The 17374-nt window shown below is 45.3% G+C and overlaps 3 protein-coding genes across 3 annotated transcripts in view; 2 read left to right on the top strand and 1 right to left on the bottom strand.

Annotated features, from left to right (window-relative positions):
- The window catches only part of LOC126559425 (gamma-aminobutyric acid receptor-associated protein), a 228474-nt gene that overhangs the window by 45338 nt on the left and 165762 nt on the right, over positions 1-17374 (top strand). The window lies entirely within an intron of this gene.
- LOC126558397 (uncharacterized) lies at positions 3428-10508 on the top strand. Its single transcript, XM_050214409.1, has 2 exons — positions 3428-3749; positions 9612-10508. The coding sequence occupies exons 1-2, from the start codon at positions 3481-3483 to the stop codon at positions 10426-10428; spliced, it is 1086 nt and encodes a 361-aa protein (XP_050070366.1). The 5' UTR covers positions 3428-3480; the 3' UTR covers positions 10429-10508.
- LOC126560057 (venom allergen 5-like) lies at positions 15356-16738 on the bottom strand. The gene is given in 7 exon segments (XM_050216218.1): positions 15356-15442; positions 15511-15602; positions 15678-15892; positions 15966-16113; positions 16228-16309; positions 16384-16530; positions 16595-16738. Coding segments are annotated over 7 exon segments (915 nt in total).

Raw genomic sequence — 17374 nt, 5'->3', positions numbered from 1 at the left:
TACCGAACCGGCTACCCGTAAGCACGCACTCGAGGCGAAATAATAAGCAGCAAGTGAGAGAATTAGAAAATTCCCATCGATTAACAAAAAAAAAGGAGTGACAGATTGATGAGGAACAATTGGACGTGGGGTGGGATTATGTTTCGTGGTAGATTTTTTGTATTGTTAATCTTTTCCCTCTTTAATAAGCTCCCCATTATCCACGTTCACCACGCACCGGACGATTTATGTTGTCAGAGCAAAGTGAGACGATTGTCCCCCGCGGGGTTCGTATCTTCGCTATCATCGCAATCATTGCTGTTCACGCACGTTGACACAAAACCACCCCAGGTGAGTCGCCGGTGTCGGGGAATCCTAGGATCCTAGGACTAGAGCACTAGAGAACGCTCACCGTGCTTTACAAGGCACGCTATGATCAAAGACCAATTTCGATTACTTCAATTCAATTTTTCTTCGTTTCAAGTTTCAAGAGGCCTCAACGCCGTGAGCATCTATAAAAAGGATAAGACTTTCGCGCGAAAGCACGCAATTTTTGTACTCCATTAGCGTAATGTGATTGCTCCCTCAACAATACGGCCACTTGCAAAACTGGATGCCAATCGGCATGCTACACGTAAAAATGTTTTAAAGCAGTTACAATTACTGCTGCGCCGTCCATTTATTCCGAGAAAAGTGTGTGTGTGTGTTGTACACATTTTAGCATTACAATTTCCATTCCATTCGATACACGAAAGAAGATGCTGGTGCGGTCCACTTCAATCGTATCCTTCGCTTATCCTTTTTGGTGGATTTTTATTTTTCCGTTTTTCGACATCGGTCGGTGTCCAGCTTTTCATAGAAATCAGCTCAACCGTAGCACAGCAGGAATTAGACGCCAGTGGAAGCGTCCCGGAGAGTTTTTTTTTTCTTTTCGGCAGGATTCATTACACTGCGCGCCAGGAGTTGGCAGGATTGGAAATGTATGCTCACCAGACGGTGTATTCTTCGCATTTTTTTCTTCTTTCTAAAGTTCAAAGCAAAGTGTAACTTAAGCGAGAAAGAAAGTGACCTAGAAAGAAGAGTTTTGTAGGCACTTTGAAAAGCTGTTTTTTTATGTTAGCTTCTATTTTTAAATTGAAATCGAGAAAAAAGGCCGTACAGTTCTCACTTTCACCCTGCTGACAGCTTCTACTTCCTATGCAATCACAGAAATTCATCTCTTTCCCAGTCTCGTAATCTAGCGCACCGAGTGATATAGAATCACCCTTGAGCCATAATTTTCCTCCCCAAAAACCTGCTAATTCCGACGCAACGGAGGAGAGCGTTCCTTGGTTCAACCAATAATTCAACCTTTCCACACGGCGTAGTACAAGTTAATTTGATCCACCATCTACCAAACATTCCCAAACAGCAAAGACGAGCGAGCGAGCGAGCGAAAAGCAAGCGAGCGAAACAAATAACAACGTGCCATCTCGCGCGAGTATGCGTTGTTTCCCGTACGGGTCAGTTCCTTTGCCCATGATCGCGTAGTCCACATAAATGTCACCATCAGCCTGCTGGACACTGGTGGACGGTACGCTCGCGGGCCCGCTGGTAGCAACTGGTAGCATATTGGACGAGCTGGCGAGCAACCGGCGACAGCGTCCTCACCAGCGTCGTATCGTTTTATTTTACACACGATCAAGCACGCCTCGCACCCAAGTAGATTAAGATAGTCGAGCGCAGCGATAATGGGTGAAGAGGTGGCCCCCTTCATGAGCCCCCTCCCATCGTTTTCCACATGGCTATCTCGTAAGCAGCTTGGATTTAATCGACTGGCAGCCACAAGATACGTACCAGACGAGATATACCAACCTTCGGCCCGAGCAAAACGCGGAAGGATTTAAAAAGAAAATCCAAAAACACACACCGAAAGCTTCAGCATGGACGGAAAGCGGGAGAGCGAATGAGCGCCCAACAAAAGCAACATTAGATGCAAACATACACACATGCAGGGAACAGGCGAGCACAATGAATGTGTAATCTGATATCATTGATAATTTATATTCCGCACCGACACGCCACCAGCACACGGCAGCCGCTACGGGAGTTACATTAGCGTAAAAAGCGTGTTGCCCGAGGACGAGGAAATAGACGACACATCGACAGCAGCTCCACCGAAACTGCAGCGCCCGAAACCGGGCACGACTTTCGATTACTTGTTTGTCGTGGTTGGTGTTGTTTTGGTAGGGTTAAACGTTGGTCCAGGGAAATGCTCTGGTGCTTTTCTTAGATTTCGCTTCGCTCGAAGCTGTCAAACGAACGCGACCAGCATATGAACCAGGCAGACTCTGGCTGGACAGCGGCTGCAATTGGAGCCGACTATATAGAAGAGGTCTATTACGTTTTCAAGTTTGCTATTATAGCACAATCCAAGTAGTCCGAGAAGCTAGAAATAAACTTCCCCGAACTTATAGTGCGATTGGTTCCTTTTTGTCAGATGAAGCAAAAAATAAAAATGTTGGTGACTTGGTATGAAGAAGCCTCACTGAATTACGAGCAAATCAAAGCGTCCAATTATATTTAGAAATCCTCGTGGATGAAGCAATCCAATCTTTAATAGAGTCTGCTGTATCTAGTAAAGCTTGTCGGCTTCGTGTCATTCGCACGAGACTCTCGAATTCTAGGGGCTCTTGAACCTTAATTCATCTCCAACTTTCCCTGCAGTGGTTGTAATCCTTTACAATAAGAACTAGAGATATTGCTCATCTGATTCCAAACATTATTCCTAACTGTTCAGAAGATCTGAAGATCTATTTCCATAGCAACTGGATCACCCAGTTTGTTCCCTTTCTTCTCTAAACTACTGTCGAAAACGTAAGGCCATTTATCGTGCTGCTGTCCTTCGGATAAAGCCTTTCCTTCTTGAAGTTTGACTTACATCTCAAGCTGTTTGCGTACCAAGAAGAAACGCGACTCCACTCAAGACACACACACACACACACAAACAATCACAATCCAATCGCTTCGGCGATGGACGTACCACACGCACTGCAAACCTCCAGTGCCTCCCATCCCAGCCTCCTCGCACAGAGGCAGATGAACTTTTAATTTGTCCGCCTATTGATTGATTGACGGCGGAGCAAATCTGGAGCAACAACTCCAATAGACCTCCGTGGGTTTCGAGGACCGCGCCAGGGAATGCCAGTGTGTGCGAGATGATTCTGTTACGCACCCCCAGACGCTCAGGTGCGCTCACTGCATGGCACTTGGGGTTCCTGTTCCACTGTTCGGATGGTGTCCAATGTCAGTGACGTTCGCGAGTGTGTCGATTATGATGTTACTTCCCCCTAGCTCCAACCTATCCCCCAAGCTGGCCGTTTAATCTGTCAGATTTCATTTCTCTTCGTGACAGCTTTTTTTTTTCTCTCTCACCCGTTTATGTCCACTGCTTCTAAAGCACACACCCGAACCGACATCTGAGACATCGGGACAACCGGGCGGAGGAACCGTTCGTTGACAATGTTGTGCCGTCGCATGCGACTGACCGAGCGCCATCTTCAACCACCGAGAGAACCACTGGCAGGACCGATAGTTCGACCATGTACAGCAAGGAAACTGATGAACCTGGACACAGCCACCAGCAATACCATCTCCAACGCGAACACGACCACCACGACCACCGGCAGCAACAACGTCGGCAGCAGCTCCGCTCACACAATCATCACTATTCCTACGGGCGACGAAGCCGGGACGCATTGTGAGGGACAACCGTTTTCACCACGTGGGAGGTAAATGCTTTGTTCTTTGCTGTTAAGCAACGAGAGATTGCAATTATTGTTGCTTCACATTGCACACATCATTCATCCCTGATCCTTCTACCTGTGATGGGAACAATCGCCATAAGTCGTTATTAGCTTTCTTCTTTAGCAGACCGAGTTACCGTTTCGCTTTCAAGTCCTTGAATGTTTCAATATTCTTTACTTTTAATTTCGATTTCTATCGTGTTTTGCAACCACATCCGTCGGAAATGAGAGATCCCAAAAATGTGTCAACCGACCGGTCGAGGTGACAGCCTGTCACAGAGACTTTACGCTCGCTTCGGTAATTAATCTCGTTTCAGTGCGTATGACTTTGGAAGTTTTGCTTTTTGCTCCTCGTCGCGCACGCTTCCTTGCAATATCTTCCATTACAACACGTTTCCTGGATTAAATCACCTATCGAATGAGACTACAAGCATAATTTTCAAACCAATATCATCACAACTACACACAATGAGAGCTTTCCTCTGACGCAGCAGCTGAGATTTTGCCTCAGATGGAACAGTAAAAAATTAAGTTCCACCTTTTGCACTGCGACCACCGCAGTGACCAGCTGCCGGCTACATAGCCTAATGTCTTCGACTTATCATTATTATGCTAATCGGTTTATGGCACCAAACTGGCAGAATTTATGGTTCATCCCTCGCCACATCTCTCCACCGAAAAACTCGATGGCACTGTTGGTGGCTGCAGCAATCATCCCGTACTGGGCTTTAAATTAATTAGATTAGATTCCTATCGCCTGTTCTGGAAATGTGTGAATGGACGTTGCTTTGTGTGTGTGTGTGTGTGTCTCCCAAGCTGTACTGCGATATGATCTACGGGACGCGGAAGAAATAGTAAAGCACAGCAACTGGTGATGCAACTGGTAACAGGAGCAAGATGGATGCTCGTGCTGCATGCTTTGGACGAGATGTAGAAACCCATCACAGGAGGGAAAGTAACATGACCTCTACCCAGCTATCCGGTAGATGGTTCCAGCGCAGATAAGCAATGTTCTGATTTATGGAATGTTTTGCAAAATGGATCGAAAGCGAGGCAAAAATCATTTGGAAAACGGTTTTAAATTCTGGCGAGCATGCTAAGCTATTCTGCTTTGGCTAACAATAGTTGGATCATGTGGCTACAGTTTAGTTACGAGATAGACACTGATAATGGTGTATTGGATTGCTGGGTCTCTTTTTAATGAGAAATTTAAAATACTTTTCTAGGGTTCTTATTATTTTACAAAATCATACCAGAGAGGCCACATTTACTAGGTCGTCGAATTCAAACATTATTTAAGACTTTTCGTAACAGTATTTTTGCCGCTAGTTACAAAGCTTTCAATCTCTTTTCTTGCAGGCTAAATCTCGAATCTTCGTTCATTAGATTCTAGTACAATTCCTGGATAGAAGAGAAAATCTGCTGCCTCTAACATTGTGGGCAGTTCCTTTCAAAACATTATAAATGCTGAGAGAACACGAAGAAAGCGAGTCCACTAAATGTAGGACCTAGTATTGAATCTCTTCTGGTCTCCCTGTACGTGGGAATAATTTTATTTAGCTACGGATTAAATTGAGTCCAGGGAAGCAAGAAAAAACCTCTGGAGGTTGTAATACCTTGGAAAAAGATTCCACTTACTATCTGGATTTCCGTACTTTACCACCGGGTAATTAGACTAGAATCTATATGGAGACCTCTTAAGCAAAATATCAGGGTATTGTCTTCCCAATTTTTATTTGGAAGATTCTTTGAAGAAACTCATGTACTATTCTGAGGATTCACACCCTAGGGCAGCTATTTCACAATCTCATCAAACTTAGGTGGTCTTTGGCCAATAAAACATAATTTATTATTGATAATACAAATTCCTCATTAGCCCTGTCTAGACGAAAATTTTCAAACTTTATTTATTGGAAGCATTAACCATTTAATAAATCATTCCAATTATCATTTTTGCATGCCAACTCATTATCTTATACCTGCCAAAAAATAATCTTAGCTTTATTACTCAACGCAACTTTGATGAGGATTCATCAAAGCCTAAGTCCTAGACCACTCCTTAAAACCTGGATCGCTAATCATTCCAACCGTCACGGGAAAATATCTGATTTAATTGAACTGGCCCAACCGAGAACGCCAGCAAAAAAAAACTCCCCCATTCACCATCCAACGATGTAAAATCATGTCAATCACAAAAAAACAACCAATCGGCATCATCTGCCGACAAGCGCCTTTGGTTTTGCGTGTCCTAGTCGCCGTACCGTGTCTCTTTTTACCTTTTTGGTGCCCAATTTTTATTGTTTTGCAAAAAAAAATGTTTGCAAAACATATCTCCAAACACTCTCCCTCACCTTCCGCGGGGGTATCGGTCGCGATGAACTTTAATTAGTACTGAGCATCAAATTGATAGGAACCCGCGGAACGGAACCCACCCTTTTTGCCTCCACCGCACATGCGTCACCATGACACCCGCGTGCTTATGCACCAGCAGCAGTGTGCCGTTGCGGTACTCGCCCTATAGCCGGTGCCATATCATTTCGATTGCCATGTCTTTGATTTTGGACTTTTTCTCACATCTTGCTGTGGTTCGCGTCTGTTGGTGTGCGCCTGGTGCTGTATGTATATTATCCAATTTCGCTTCATTTCCTGCAATTTATTAGCCCGCTCGGATCATAATGCAGAGCGCTCCTTTGCGCTGGGCTACAAATCTATTTCGGACACTAAATCAAGCGGGCTAAATAAAGGGTGGTGTCTTTTATTTCTCGCCCATCTTCTATGCCCATCCCATCGTCCCGAGTCCGTCTGGCTCTTCCACAAACGTACGCACCCCATCTCGCTATCCATATCAGAGGCGTCTTTGAGCATGTTTTTTTTTTTCTCCACACAAATTTCGGAAAACGCCTTGCACTGCGCCAAACAAAAATTTTGGGGTGGAAAATAATAAAATAAAGAAACGTACCATTTAACGAAAAGCCGCGGAGCCGCCGTCTGCGTGAGCATTCACCCGCGAGCTTGTACAGCAGACGGCAACGGCAAGGAAGGAAGTTGACGCGTATGGTCTAGGACCGCTTCAAACGCCACGCAACGACGTACGGCTTCGCGAGAACAATAATCACACATGAAAAAAAAACAGCACAAAACATATCTATAACTCGACTCCTCGATTCGCGATCACCCTGCATGGATGTACTGGTGCGTGTGTGCGGCCTTGTTTCTCATGCGACTAGTCGCAGAACCATCACGAAAAGCGGGGCGGCATCGTTTGATTCCCAAAATTTGATAGCCAATATAGCGCATTCATATAATTAAAAATTTATGTAAATAAGATCTGACGCTTTGCTCGCTCGCGGACTTTACCCCCCCCCCCCCCCCCCCCCCACCGTATCCTTCAAGACGCGATTCGCAAACCGGGCCATGAGTCTGGTTCCGCTTCTTCGCCCGCGAGCCCGTATGTCATGTGGGGAATAGTTTGCGTGTGTTCTGTGTTTTTTTTTTCTGCTGTTCGCCGATTTTTTTTTTTCTTCTGTGTGCTCTGCGTGTAGCTCTCTGCACTCACAGTGACATGCTCAAACACCCCTCGGTCGGCCAGCAACATTTAATTCCGTGTAACATCACTCATCAGCTTCGCGACTTATTTTCGCGTGCTGGTTTGGGGAAGGTTTTGGGGCCCTGTTATGCTTCCCCTCGACACAAGAGAGGACCGGTGTACCGTTGCGAGCGAGAGTTCCCATCCTACTGATGTTTCTACAGTTCCGAGAACGCGTCCGATGCGCATCAACTACTCGTGGACGAAAAAAAAAACCAGCGAGCCCGGTGGCGCATCGCATCGACCGCACACCTAATGAAGCTAGGATTCATCGTACCACAGTGACCTGGAGAACGAGATATTCAAAAAATGGAAATAGCACGCGGGTTATTCACAGGGCCCGCGAGCGACAATCGACGACGAATCTGTATCACTGTATCGTGTATATGTGTGAGACGGTCGATGCAGTTTTGCGTTTTGTGAGGAGGTGGCTTACGCAAAAGAAATCTGAACAAGCAACTGAACATGGGATAACTCTAATCCTAAGATTCTCCCAATAGCCCCAAAACAAATGTCAATCAAATGTAGTTTCAAGCATACGCTCTGAGTTAGAGAAACGAGGGATTCTTTCATGAGGTTATTTGAAGGAAAGTGTGTCATGAATTCTTCAAAGTGGGTTAATGCTATCAAAAAGACAACTTTAGCTTTTGAAAAATGAAAATTCATACTTCAATACTATAAACTCTAACAACGCAGGGTTGATTTATTCTTATTAATTATCTGTAAGTGGACCTAGACCACCCCCAGAAGCTCAGGAACCCATTGAACCTATTAAACTTAGCAGATCCTACATCAATTCTCATCACGATCATTCTCCAATAGGACTGCTGCTTGTAACGACCAACAGACCAAGTTCCAAATTGATGCCAACTCTAAATTGAAAAAACAGCAGTTTTTACCATTATTGCATGTTGTGAAATTCACTACTTTCACAATACGATACTAAACAAGACTTATCTACAATGGTACTTCAATAACTATACACCATCTTACATTCGAACAATACATAAATCTATAAACGACCACACATGAAAGCTTTCCGGTATGCAAAACTGAAAAAAACCATTTTGAAGCAACTGAAACAATGCAAAATTCTTGATTCGGCTCTCACAGATTAAAAAAAACATTGTTCAGAGCCGTTTTAATGATACACTATCTACTATTGTGACTTTGCGCAAATTCCTGACCAACGTTTTCGACCCGGAGCGAGATAATATCACACTACAGCGTTGCATTCCTTCAAAACCCCTTTCTACGAACTACCCCGTGAGTGTTGCATTCAAGACAAAACAAAACACAAAAGCTTAAACGGGAATTTCCTTAGCATAGTTCGTGTTTTTGTTTGTCGTATCCACATCGTTCTCGTCGGACGAAGTTGGTGGCGTAATTTTGTTTATGTTTTGCTGCCTTTTTTTTGTCTTCATCCTACCGTAAATTGTTTCTGTCATCAGCGTTCCGGGACCCACAGGGTTCCGCTAATCGCCCGCTCCAAAACCCCCAAAACATCATTAGAAGAAGGAGCATGCGAATATCGTCGAGTTCACACACACACACATGAGTCATTTTTGAAATGACACGGGAGTCCACTACGGGATGAGCGTCGTTGGTGGCGACAGAAGCTTTCTTTTTGCTCCAAATAGATTGGCGTTGAATATCCCGACACGTTGTGACGTAACGTTGTCACAATGGCAACGGATGCTCCGTAGGATGATGTCCTCCAAAATCTTCCATTTGTTGGCTGTGAGCTAATTCTCGTGCCGCGGAGATCCCAATAAAATCTTATATGTCTTCACCAAACGTCCACTAATCCTCTCGTTAGGTGTTTCGCGACACCGACCGATTCCGTTGATTCATAAAACTCCAGGAATACGAAAACACAAAAAAGACACATCACACATCTTAACCCTCACAGTTGGAGGCTGCTTTCACACGCTCCAAAACGAGCACAGTCTTTTCGTTCTTCTTGATCATCCTCCCCGAGCGATTTTCCAAACGTTTCGCAACCGAACCGAGAAAGAAGTTCACACACAATCTTCACCGGTGGAAGCGCCTGTTGAGACGTGCTTCAAAAGGCGGCTGCGTTGAATCGTTTGCTGTTAATTTATACATTTTTCTTCCACCGACTCGAACCCTGTATCAAAGATCATTCATGGCGCTGCTGATGCTATCGTGAACTCATAATTTGCTTCAAAGATCATCTTCCGCTTGTTTTCCGAGCTGTTCTCACCTGGCTTCCCTTCTTCCATCGCATCCCATTACAGGAAACCGACCGAAGGGCCCAAAACGCCTCTGATGATTGTTAATTTGAACATCCCGCCCGGTACGGAAACACTCGCGCCGAAAAGCGCATCCCGCTCGGAGCGCCACAAACTGCCCCACTTCTGCATGCAGTATCGTAACTTCGGAAGATACTGCTCGGCACCACCGGGATGTACATCGGGACACGGGTCCGCCGTTCCGACCGGTGTGATCGGGACATCAGGCTCACCCGGCAGTGGTCTCATTCCGCAGATATTCATCCAAAGTTTCGAGCTGCAGGATCGCCGAGCGGCGGACGGACCGGCTGGAGCGGCCGAACACGATCAGCAGCAGGGAAGCCAACAGTACAACATTATTACCGAGAACGACGAGGATACGTTTGCGACGCTACTGTTGGACAACATCTCAAACATTTCGCTCGAGATGATACAGCGCCACCAGCAGAAGTTGCTCGGTACGACCGCGTCCTCCATTACCGAGAGTCCACACGTCACGGGAGCTACGGGTGGTAGTGCGACCTGTTTCCAGCACGTCGAGGGCTGTAGCAGCATGGAGCGAACGGAGAGCAAAACCTCTACCGACGTTTTATTGCCCTTGGATGGAAGGATGGATTCGCATGAGGAGCGTGACCGGCAGCCAAGCAGAGGCCAGTCAGCATCCGGTCCTTCCGCCGATCGGTTGGCAGTTACGCAGGAAAGTATGGACGATCAGAATCCAGACATTCCTGCAGGTTATAGGTCACTCTGCTACCGGACCCCAAGTCCCAAGACGCGTCAGATCATAAGAGTGGACATTGTTACCAGCAGGGAGAAGTACTGAAGATTTGCCTAGAGTAGCTGACATCGTTGGTGATTGCTTTAATCGTTGGAAGATGCGAAAAATAATAAATAAACCTCGTTTAGTCGTTAAAGGGTCTCTAGCGTCTCAAGCCTCCTGTACGATTCTACGACCTTCTCGGAATCGCGGGCAAACCTTTTTTTAGAAAGTTCCTTTTAAAATAAACGACTACTCCAGGTGAAAGCAAAACATCTCGCTACGAATCCCATCCCTTTTCTGACAGCTGAACAGAAAATTGGCGATCCTCCGCCAACCGGGACAGCTGGTGGGGCTCGTGCTGTTGCAGCATGACAACAACAACACAAAGGGATACAAAACCCTATCCACCCTGCCACCCTAATTAGTTGCTGTTGCTCCCATCCCGTCGAGGCGCATCATACCGGTCGTTCGGAAATCCAATTTGCTTTCCGAGACCGAAAAATGCATCAAAAATGAGCTTCCATATGAGCTACAAATTAACTAACGGACGCGCGCGCGCGCTCGATCACTCACTAACACACACACACAAACGCCCATAAACTTCAACCGGCTGCACATGGTGAACTACATTGTCGCAAATGATGATGCCGTGTCGATTGGAGCTTTGAACAGTGGCGTCGGTGCGTCGTAAAATGATTTTAATAGCGGAAACATTAACCGGTAACACTGGGCCCACCCGATCAGTCTGATCGCTTTGTGATGGCTTTTTTGTTTGTTTGATGTGATGCATTCCTTTTCTAAACAATGAACAGAGCATTAACGTTTCAAAATTGTATTAAAATTTGTTTTCTTGTGTTGGAGTAACAGATAAAAGCTTTTTTTTCAAATTAATCTAAATGCCTTACGATCATAAAATTGGAGCTTTATTCAAATGTCATTTTAATGTTGATGAAGTGATCCCATCTCCTCTCACAGTGATCGATCTTACTGGCACATAAATGAACATAGATCATTGTTTTAGCCGAAGCAAATGAGCGAATTGTCCCAAAGTTGGCTAATAATACAAATTTCCTAATTCAACGGTCGCCAAACCTTTATCGATTCATTCAAAATAAGCTCTTATAGCTTCATTTCGTGATGCACGCTCCAATCGTCCAAAGGACGGAAGGAATCCAAAGATCCCAAGAGGTCATTCCTCTTTCCAAGAACTTCCCTTTATTATACATAACACGTACAAAAACTCGAAAACAACGGTGCATTTTTAGACCCTGTTCTGTTGTGTCCCTTTTTATGGATTTCTCTTTCCCAATCAAACATTTTGCCTGTTGATCTTCATTCAACATTCGCATGCAATTTGCAGAACAACTTGCAGCAGCAAAAAAACAACAACTCCTCGTCCCTCTATGGATAATAATAGCAACAATACCGAAACACGCGAACCATAACCAAAACACACCATTTAATCTGTGGCGAAGATAGAACTAGCTTTTGATTGGAAAACCCAAAAATACCGAAGGGAATAGAGAGCTGTGGGCCTCCCGTGGCATACAGAAACATTTGATCCCAAAATCATAGGGCTCAATTTTATCCCCCCCTCTCCCATGCTGCACACAACTTTGCTTTGCCACTCCCTTTCATCTCGCCAGCTTTTTTATGCTTCAAAATCTATCACAAAAATACAACCCCGAGCGCGAGGGAGAAAAATTTCCTCCGGTGCTGTATTTATGGGTCCTAATGATACGGGGCCCGAAAAGATGATGCGCCATTACACACTCCGGTATCGATGAGCTATCGCTGTACGGTGATAATTAAAATAATATATTACCCAAACAGCCGGCAAACCAACGCACACACCGAGTTGCCGCCGGTCAGTCCTCGCACGGAATCGATGAATCTGCCAGGATGTGGTTTGTGGCGTGTTTTCCGGCAACAAAATTGTCTTCCCGATGCTCGATCTTAAAAGCGAATTGGAAATGAATTGTTGAGAAATGACAGATTTTCGTGGCAGAACGTGCTTTCGTGTCGTGCCGCCTGTGTCGATGCTCGAGAGTAGGGACCCATGAATAGGACTGATGGCGCCTGGTGCATGGACGGTTGAATGGAAAAAGGTTCTGACCACCATCCCGGTGCGGTACAGACGGACAGAAGCAGAACCTTTTTTTTTTTTTTTTGTTGCTCTGCTCTGTGTATGTGGGTTTTTTCCCCTCTCAAGTGAATAGAGATCACACTCTCCACAAACGGTACGAGGATCTCTGCTCCCTTAGATCAGGTATCATTAGGCAATGGAGATTAGGGCCTCGTTGCCACTGTTCCGCCACGTGGATTAACGATGCCTGTCCGATGGTGCTATTGAACCAGCAATTTGCTTCCCAAAACAAACCCTAACCTGGAAAAGGACCTGCGGGCAGACAGCAGGAGACGTAGCAGATATTTACATTAGAAGGGAAAAGAAACGGTATCAGTCGATTGGAATCTTTCCCGTTCGGCGATCGCAATGATATCATAAGCTCCTAAAAGTATGCAACCAACCGTAAGCTGCATCGTCATCGTACCCAAGCATCGGTGCCTATCGGTACCAAATCCTCGCAATAAGACGATCCACTTAGATCTTCATCATCAGCTTACAGATACGATACATTACGGTATCCATTTTTTCGAGCTGATCACCCCGACTTAATGACACGCTAGAAACGACTAACTCGGTGCTTGTTTTGTTTGCAGAAAACTAGATTTAAAATATGACCCAGCCAAAATGGATTTGTTTCATTGCGCTTCTCGACTAAGCATCTCGCCCCTCCGCCCCAACCAATAATCAACCGACGTGCGATCGATCGTGATGTAAAGTCTGATTTATGGCTGCATCAGGGCTGTTACCTCTACGCCCGTCCCCTGCCCGTAATGGACTTTCTTAGGTACACACGGACGACGAAAACTCATTGCAGGCCCCTAACGACGCGCCCAGACTGTTGACGATCGCTCATTTTCCTTTTGCGCACACTTTACCACTCAGACGACGACACACCAGTACACAAAACAATTTGCCGAAGGCCAATGGCGAAATAAACAAACGATCATTACTTCCCCCATTCGTGCTTCGGCGATCACCGCCATGTGTGTCGGGGTATGCGGAAATTTAATTCTCAAAAACTACATTTACGCAGACGTGTACAGATATTTCGGCAACGAGGGGTAATTCAATGTGCTCCGTTTCCCCGTTTGTCCATTGCTTTGGTCGCTGCCGTAAAGCTCAATAAGCAATAAGACATAATTAGCCTTCAATATGCAGCCCAGGCTGTGCTGTTAGGGGGCTGTTCCTAACGGGGGTAACGTACCGATAGACGAGCTAGCCAATCTTCGACAACTCATCAATCCTGTGCTGATCCTCTACATCACTACCTGACCTTCTAATTTGAAATATTTCTGACCGTGTTTCCCAAAAACCAGTACCTAAACTGCGGAAAACGCCTACGAATTGTTAGGTGCATCGATCAACCTCGTCGTCGTCGTTGGTCGTCTGGCTAGACTTCAATTTGGTCATTAACTGCAGTTCGTACCTACTCTTTTGGCCGGGTTTGTACCTATGCAGCACGGTTGCCGAAACCTTCACAGCTCTCACTGAGAGTTGCTGATAGCCCGGTCATTAGATTTCACCTCCGGGCATATGTCTTCAAACTCTAGACAAACGATAATGCAATCCGTGGTTGCAAATAACGATCGTTGGCTATCTATAAAAGGATTGTTGGACAAATCTGCGAACTTTAACTCTAATGTCTATCGCTGATCTTTAACACGTTGCATCGTTCATGTAGACGGAGGTGCACCTTCCACAAGTGCAAACCAAAACAAAAAAAGGCAAACACGACGACAAAGTAATCATTCTTCGACACAGTCTATAGACTTACCGACTAAAGCATTTTTTTTTGTGTTCGTCTAGCCTATGCTAATGAAACTATAATTATAGCTTTCTGCACATTCTGTCTGCACTTCGTGACAGAACGTGAGCGAGCGTACAGATTCTTCTGCAAATAACAAAATAAAACAGCCCACCAACCGAAACCAGCTCACCCTGAGCAGCCGGCCGAGTCTTTAATGCTCCCGTTAACTTGCAACAGTGTCGTTGATATCGGTTTTTTACGAGGCAGACAAACAGCACCTTTCGATGCTGAAAATGAAACATAAAACAATCACAGACCGAACTACCGAACGACAACGTCTGGCAGCTTGTTTAATGGGATTTTTGGTTAGTTTTTTTTTTTTAATGTTGTCGTGTGTATGGTTTGTATCCTAAGCCTCTGTCTGGTCCTCTGTCGTTCATTTGGATCGGCATGTCATCGGCGATTAGTTCAAGCTTTAAAATCATTTACTGGTAGATATTCTGACGGTTCACCCGAAGAGACGCTGGGTGTCGAGTTTCTGGCAGTCGAGTTACTAATTTTGCTATCACTTCCCTACACCAAATTCGCATCATTGGAGGTACGTCAAAGCACCAACGATTCCTTGGTTGGTGATGAGAAATGAGACATCATAAGATGTGAAGATTGCGAGATACATCACCATCACCCGAACCGCTCTAAATCGAATTAAACGTTTAAATTTAGAATAAATTACCTCATATTAATTATCACCTCTTCTATCACTGGCAAACACACACTCACGGACACCCCATGCCGAAAACAACCCCGCAAGTCTGCTTATGCACAGCAGAAACAGGAAAACTCTCTACTACTCGTGAAGCAAACAGTCCGCAGGTTCCCACCGTTTATTCACGCGGTTGCGGTGCGTGTCGCGGTGTGTTGGAAGCCGCGAATAAACAACCAGCCGTCTAATGAGCATACACTCGCGAACCCCGCGTTCTGCATTCGCTTGTTTGTGGATTTATTTTCGCGCACACAAACACACCCATGCAGATTGTGAACGTGTCAACTTAATGACTTTTTTATAACTTCATTCCGGTGGAGAGTTTTAGATTCACCCGCTTCTTTTAATTAACTCACCAAGAGTTTACCCCAAGTTCTGTGTGTGTTTTCCCCCTCTCCTATTCGTGTGTGACTTTGTTTGGTTTGCTGTCCGTGCAGTACTTGTGGAATGGCTCCTGTAATATCCATTCCGTAGCGCCATCCGGTTGGTTCATTGGAAATTATTCACGAACCTTGTTAACATCATTCCCATCAACATCGAAAGCGTTACCCTTAGCGTGTATTGCGCGGCTTGCCCATGTCCACCGGAATGTACATCATCTGTAACGAGTTCAGCAAATCGTTAGCCAAAAAGCCCGGCTTGTCTTGCATCAACAGCGTGTCGCGTAAACTCACCAATTCCACAAAGTCCACGAAACACATGGGAACAGGAGGCACGCTCCTGAGGGCATCCCGTACACGCTCTTCGGCCAACAGTGTACACCGGCTGTCCGATTATGTTGCCCTTGGGATGGTAGTAGCAGACGATCAGATGTCCACCGTACATACTGGCTGCACCACAACCTATAAACTGCGTCCTTGCCCAGACGAGCTGCGTGTAGTTCGACACTCTGATGCAAAAAAAGGGATAACCGATACCGTTTCAAAAGCTGGGACACATAAAATGGCGCGTGGCATACATACCCGGCGCTTTGCAAACTACCAACGGACAGGTTGCTGCCCAGCTTGTCCTTTTCGCTGAACCACGTACTCAGGGCAAGCGCTTCCCAGTGCTTCAGTATCGGTTTGGGATGAAAGAACACATTCTGGCCGATCGGATAGGAGGGGTTACCTTTTAACCCCGAAGGGTGACACAAGTTTTTTGTTGTTGTTGTTTTCTTTGTTGTTGGGTGTGTGCATGTGTGAGCTGAGAAGCACGACTCAAGTATGCACGCATATTACTTACCGATGAAGTCGCACGCATCATACCCGACGATGCACTGGCGAACCCAACGCTCTGCCATGGCTTGAAGATCCCGATCCCAGTGCTGGAAGGTTGTGAATGAAATTTTAAAGTCAAATAAAAAGGTCACGAAAGATTCCTTCCCAGCTATATGCCCACCAGAAACTGCATATCCGTAGCAGGTTGTCTAGGATCCGTTGCGACCTTGTTCCGCAGTCCATTGTGCCCCATCATAAAGCTCTTGATGCTTTCCGGTCCTAGCTGGATGGGTGCAAATTTTTTGCATCTTGGATGTGTTTCGTTAGCCTTGAAAAAGAAGAGATACTGCAGTAAATAAAACGAGGGTTTGACGAACCTTCTACAAGCTTACATTGTAACACATTGTATGAACACGTCCACCACAGCTGTCCTGCTCGTTGCAAAGATTCACATGCTCCTGGTCGAAGATGGTCCATTGATACTGTCCCAAAATGGTGCCAAAAACGTTCATCAGTAAAATCGCTATTTTCATCATCGCACGGTTCTTGGTTCTTCTTCAACAAACGTCACGTTCAGCTCCCCTCTGGCTTCAACTCCATTAATGTGCTGCAGCCATCTTCGATTGAAATATCATGGCCTACTAATACCACTACTAAATCGAACCATAAATAAAGTACACCAATATGCTCTCCGAAACCCATAGCAGAAGCTGCCTGCATCCGGGATGTCGAACAAATGTCGTACGATAAATGTTTAATCATCCAACGTATTGTTCCCGAGCACAGGGAATGCTCCATAAAAAAGTGCCTTTTATAGCCTGAAGCTGCTGTGTCGTTTGATGTAAGTATACCGATTGCAAATTTATGTACCAGGACTACACCGCTAATGTGTGTGTTCGGCGCGATTGTTTCTTTCCTACTCCAGTGACGTACATGTGTTCGATTTATGTTGCGAAAGATGAGCATGATTGGTAATAATTTATACTGGCCTCGGTAACGCAATAAATAGTCATGACTGGACCATGCCCAGATTGAAGATTCGAAGGAGATTTCAGGCAAAGCCATCAAAGCTACTAATCTATAAACTAGATATTATTTTTACTGTTAAATTGTTCTTGCCGTAATCAGTTAAAAGGACCTCCTTTAAGATTTACTGCCCAGTTCCTTATTCC

This window comes from Anopheles maculipalpis, chromosome 2RL, assembly GCF_943734695.1.
Source record: "Anopheles maculipalpis chromosome 2RL, idAnoMacuDA_375_x, whole genome shotgun sequence".
NCBI classification, from domain to species: Eukaryota; Metazoa; Arthropoda; class Insecta; order Diptera; family Culicidae; genus Anopheles; species Anopheles maculipalpis.
This window is presented reverse-complemented; position numbering and strand designations above follow the sequence as displayed.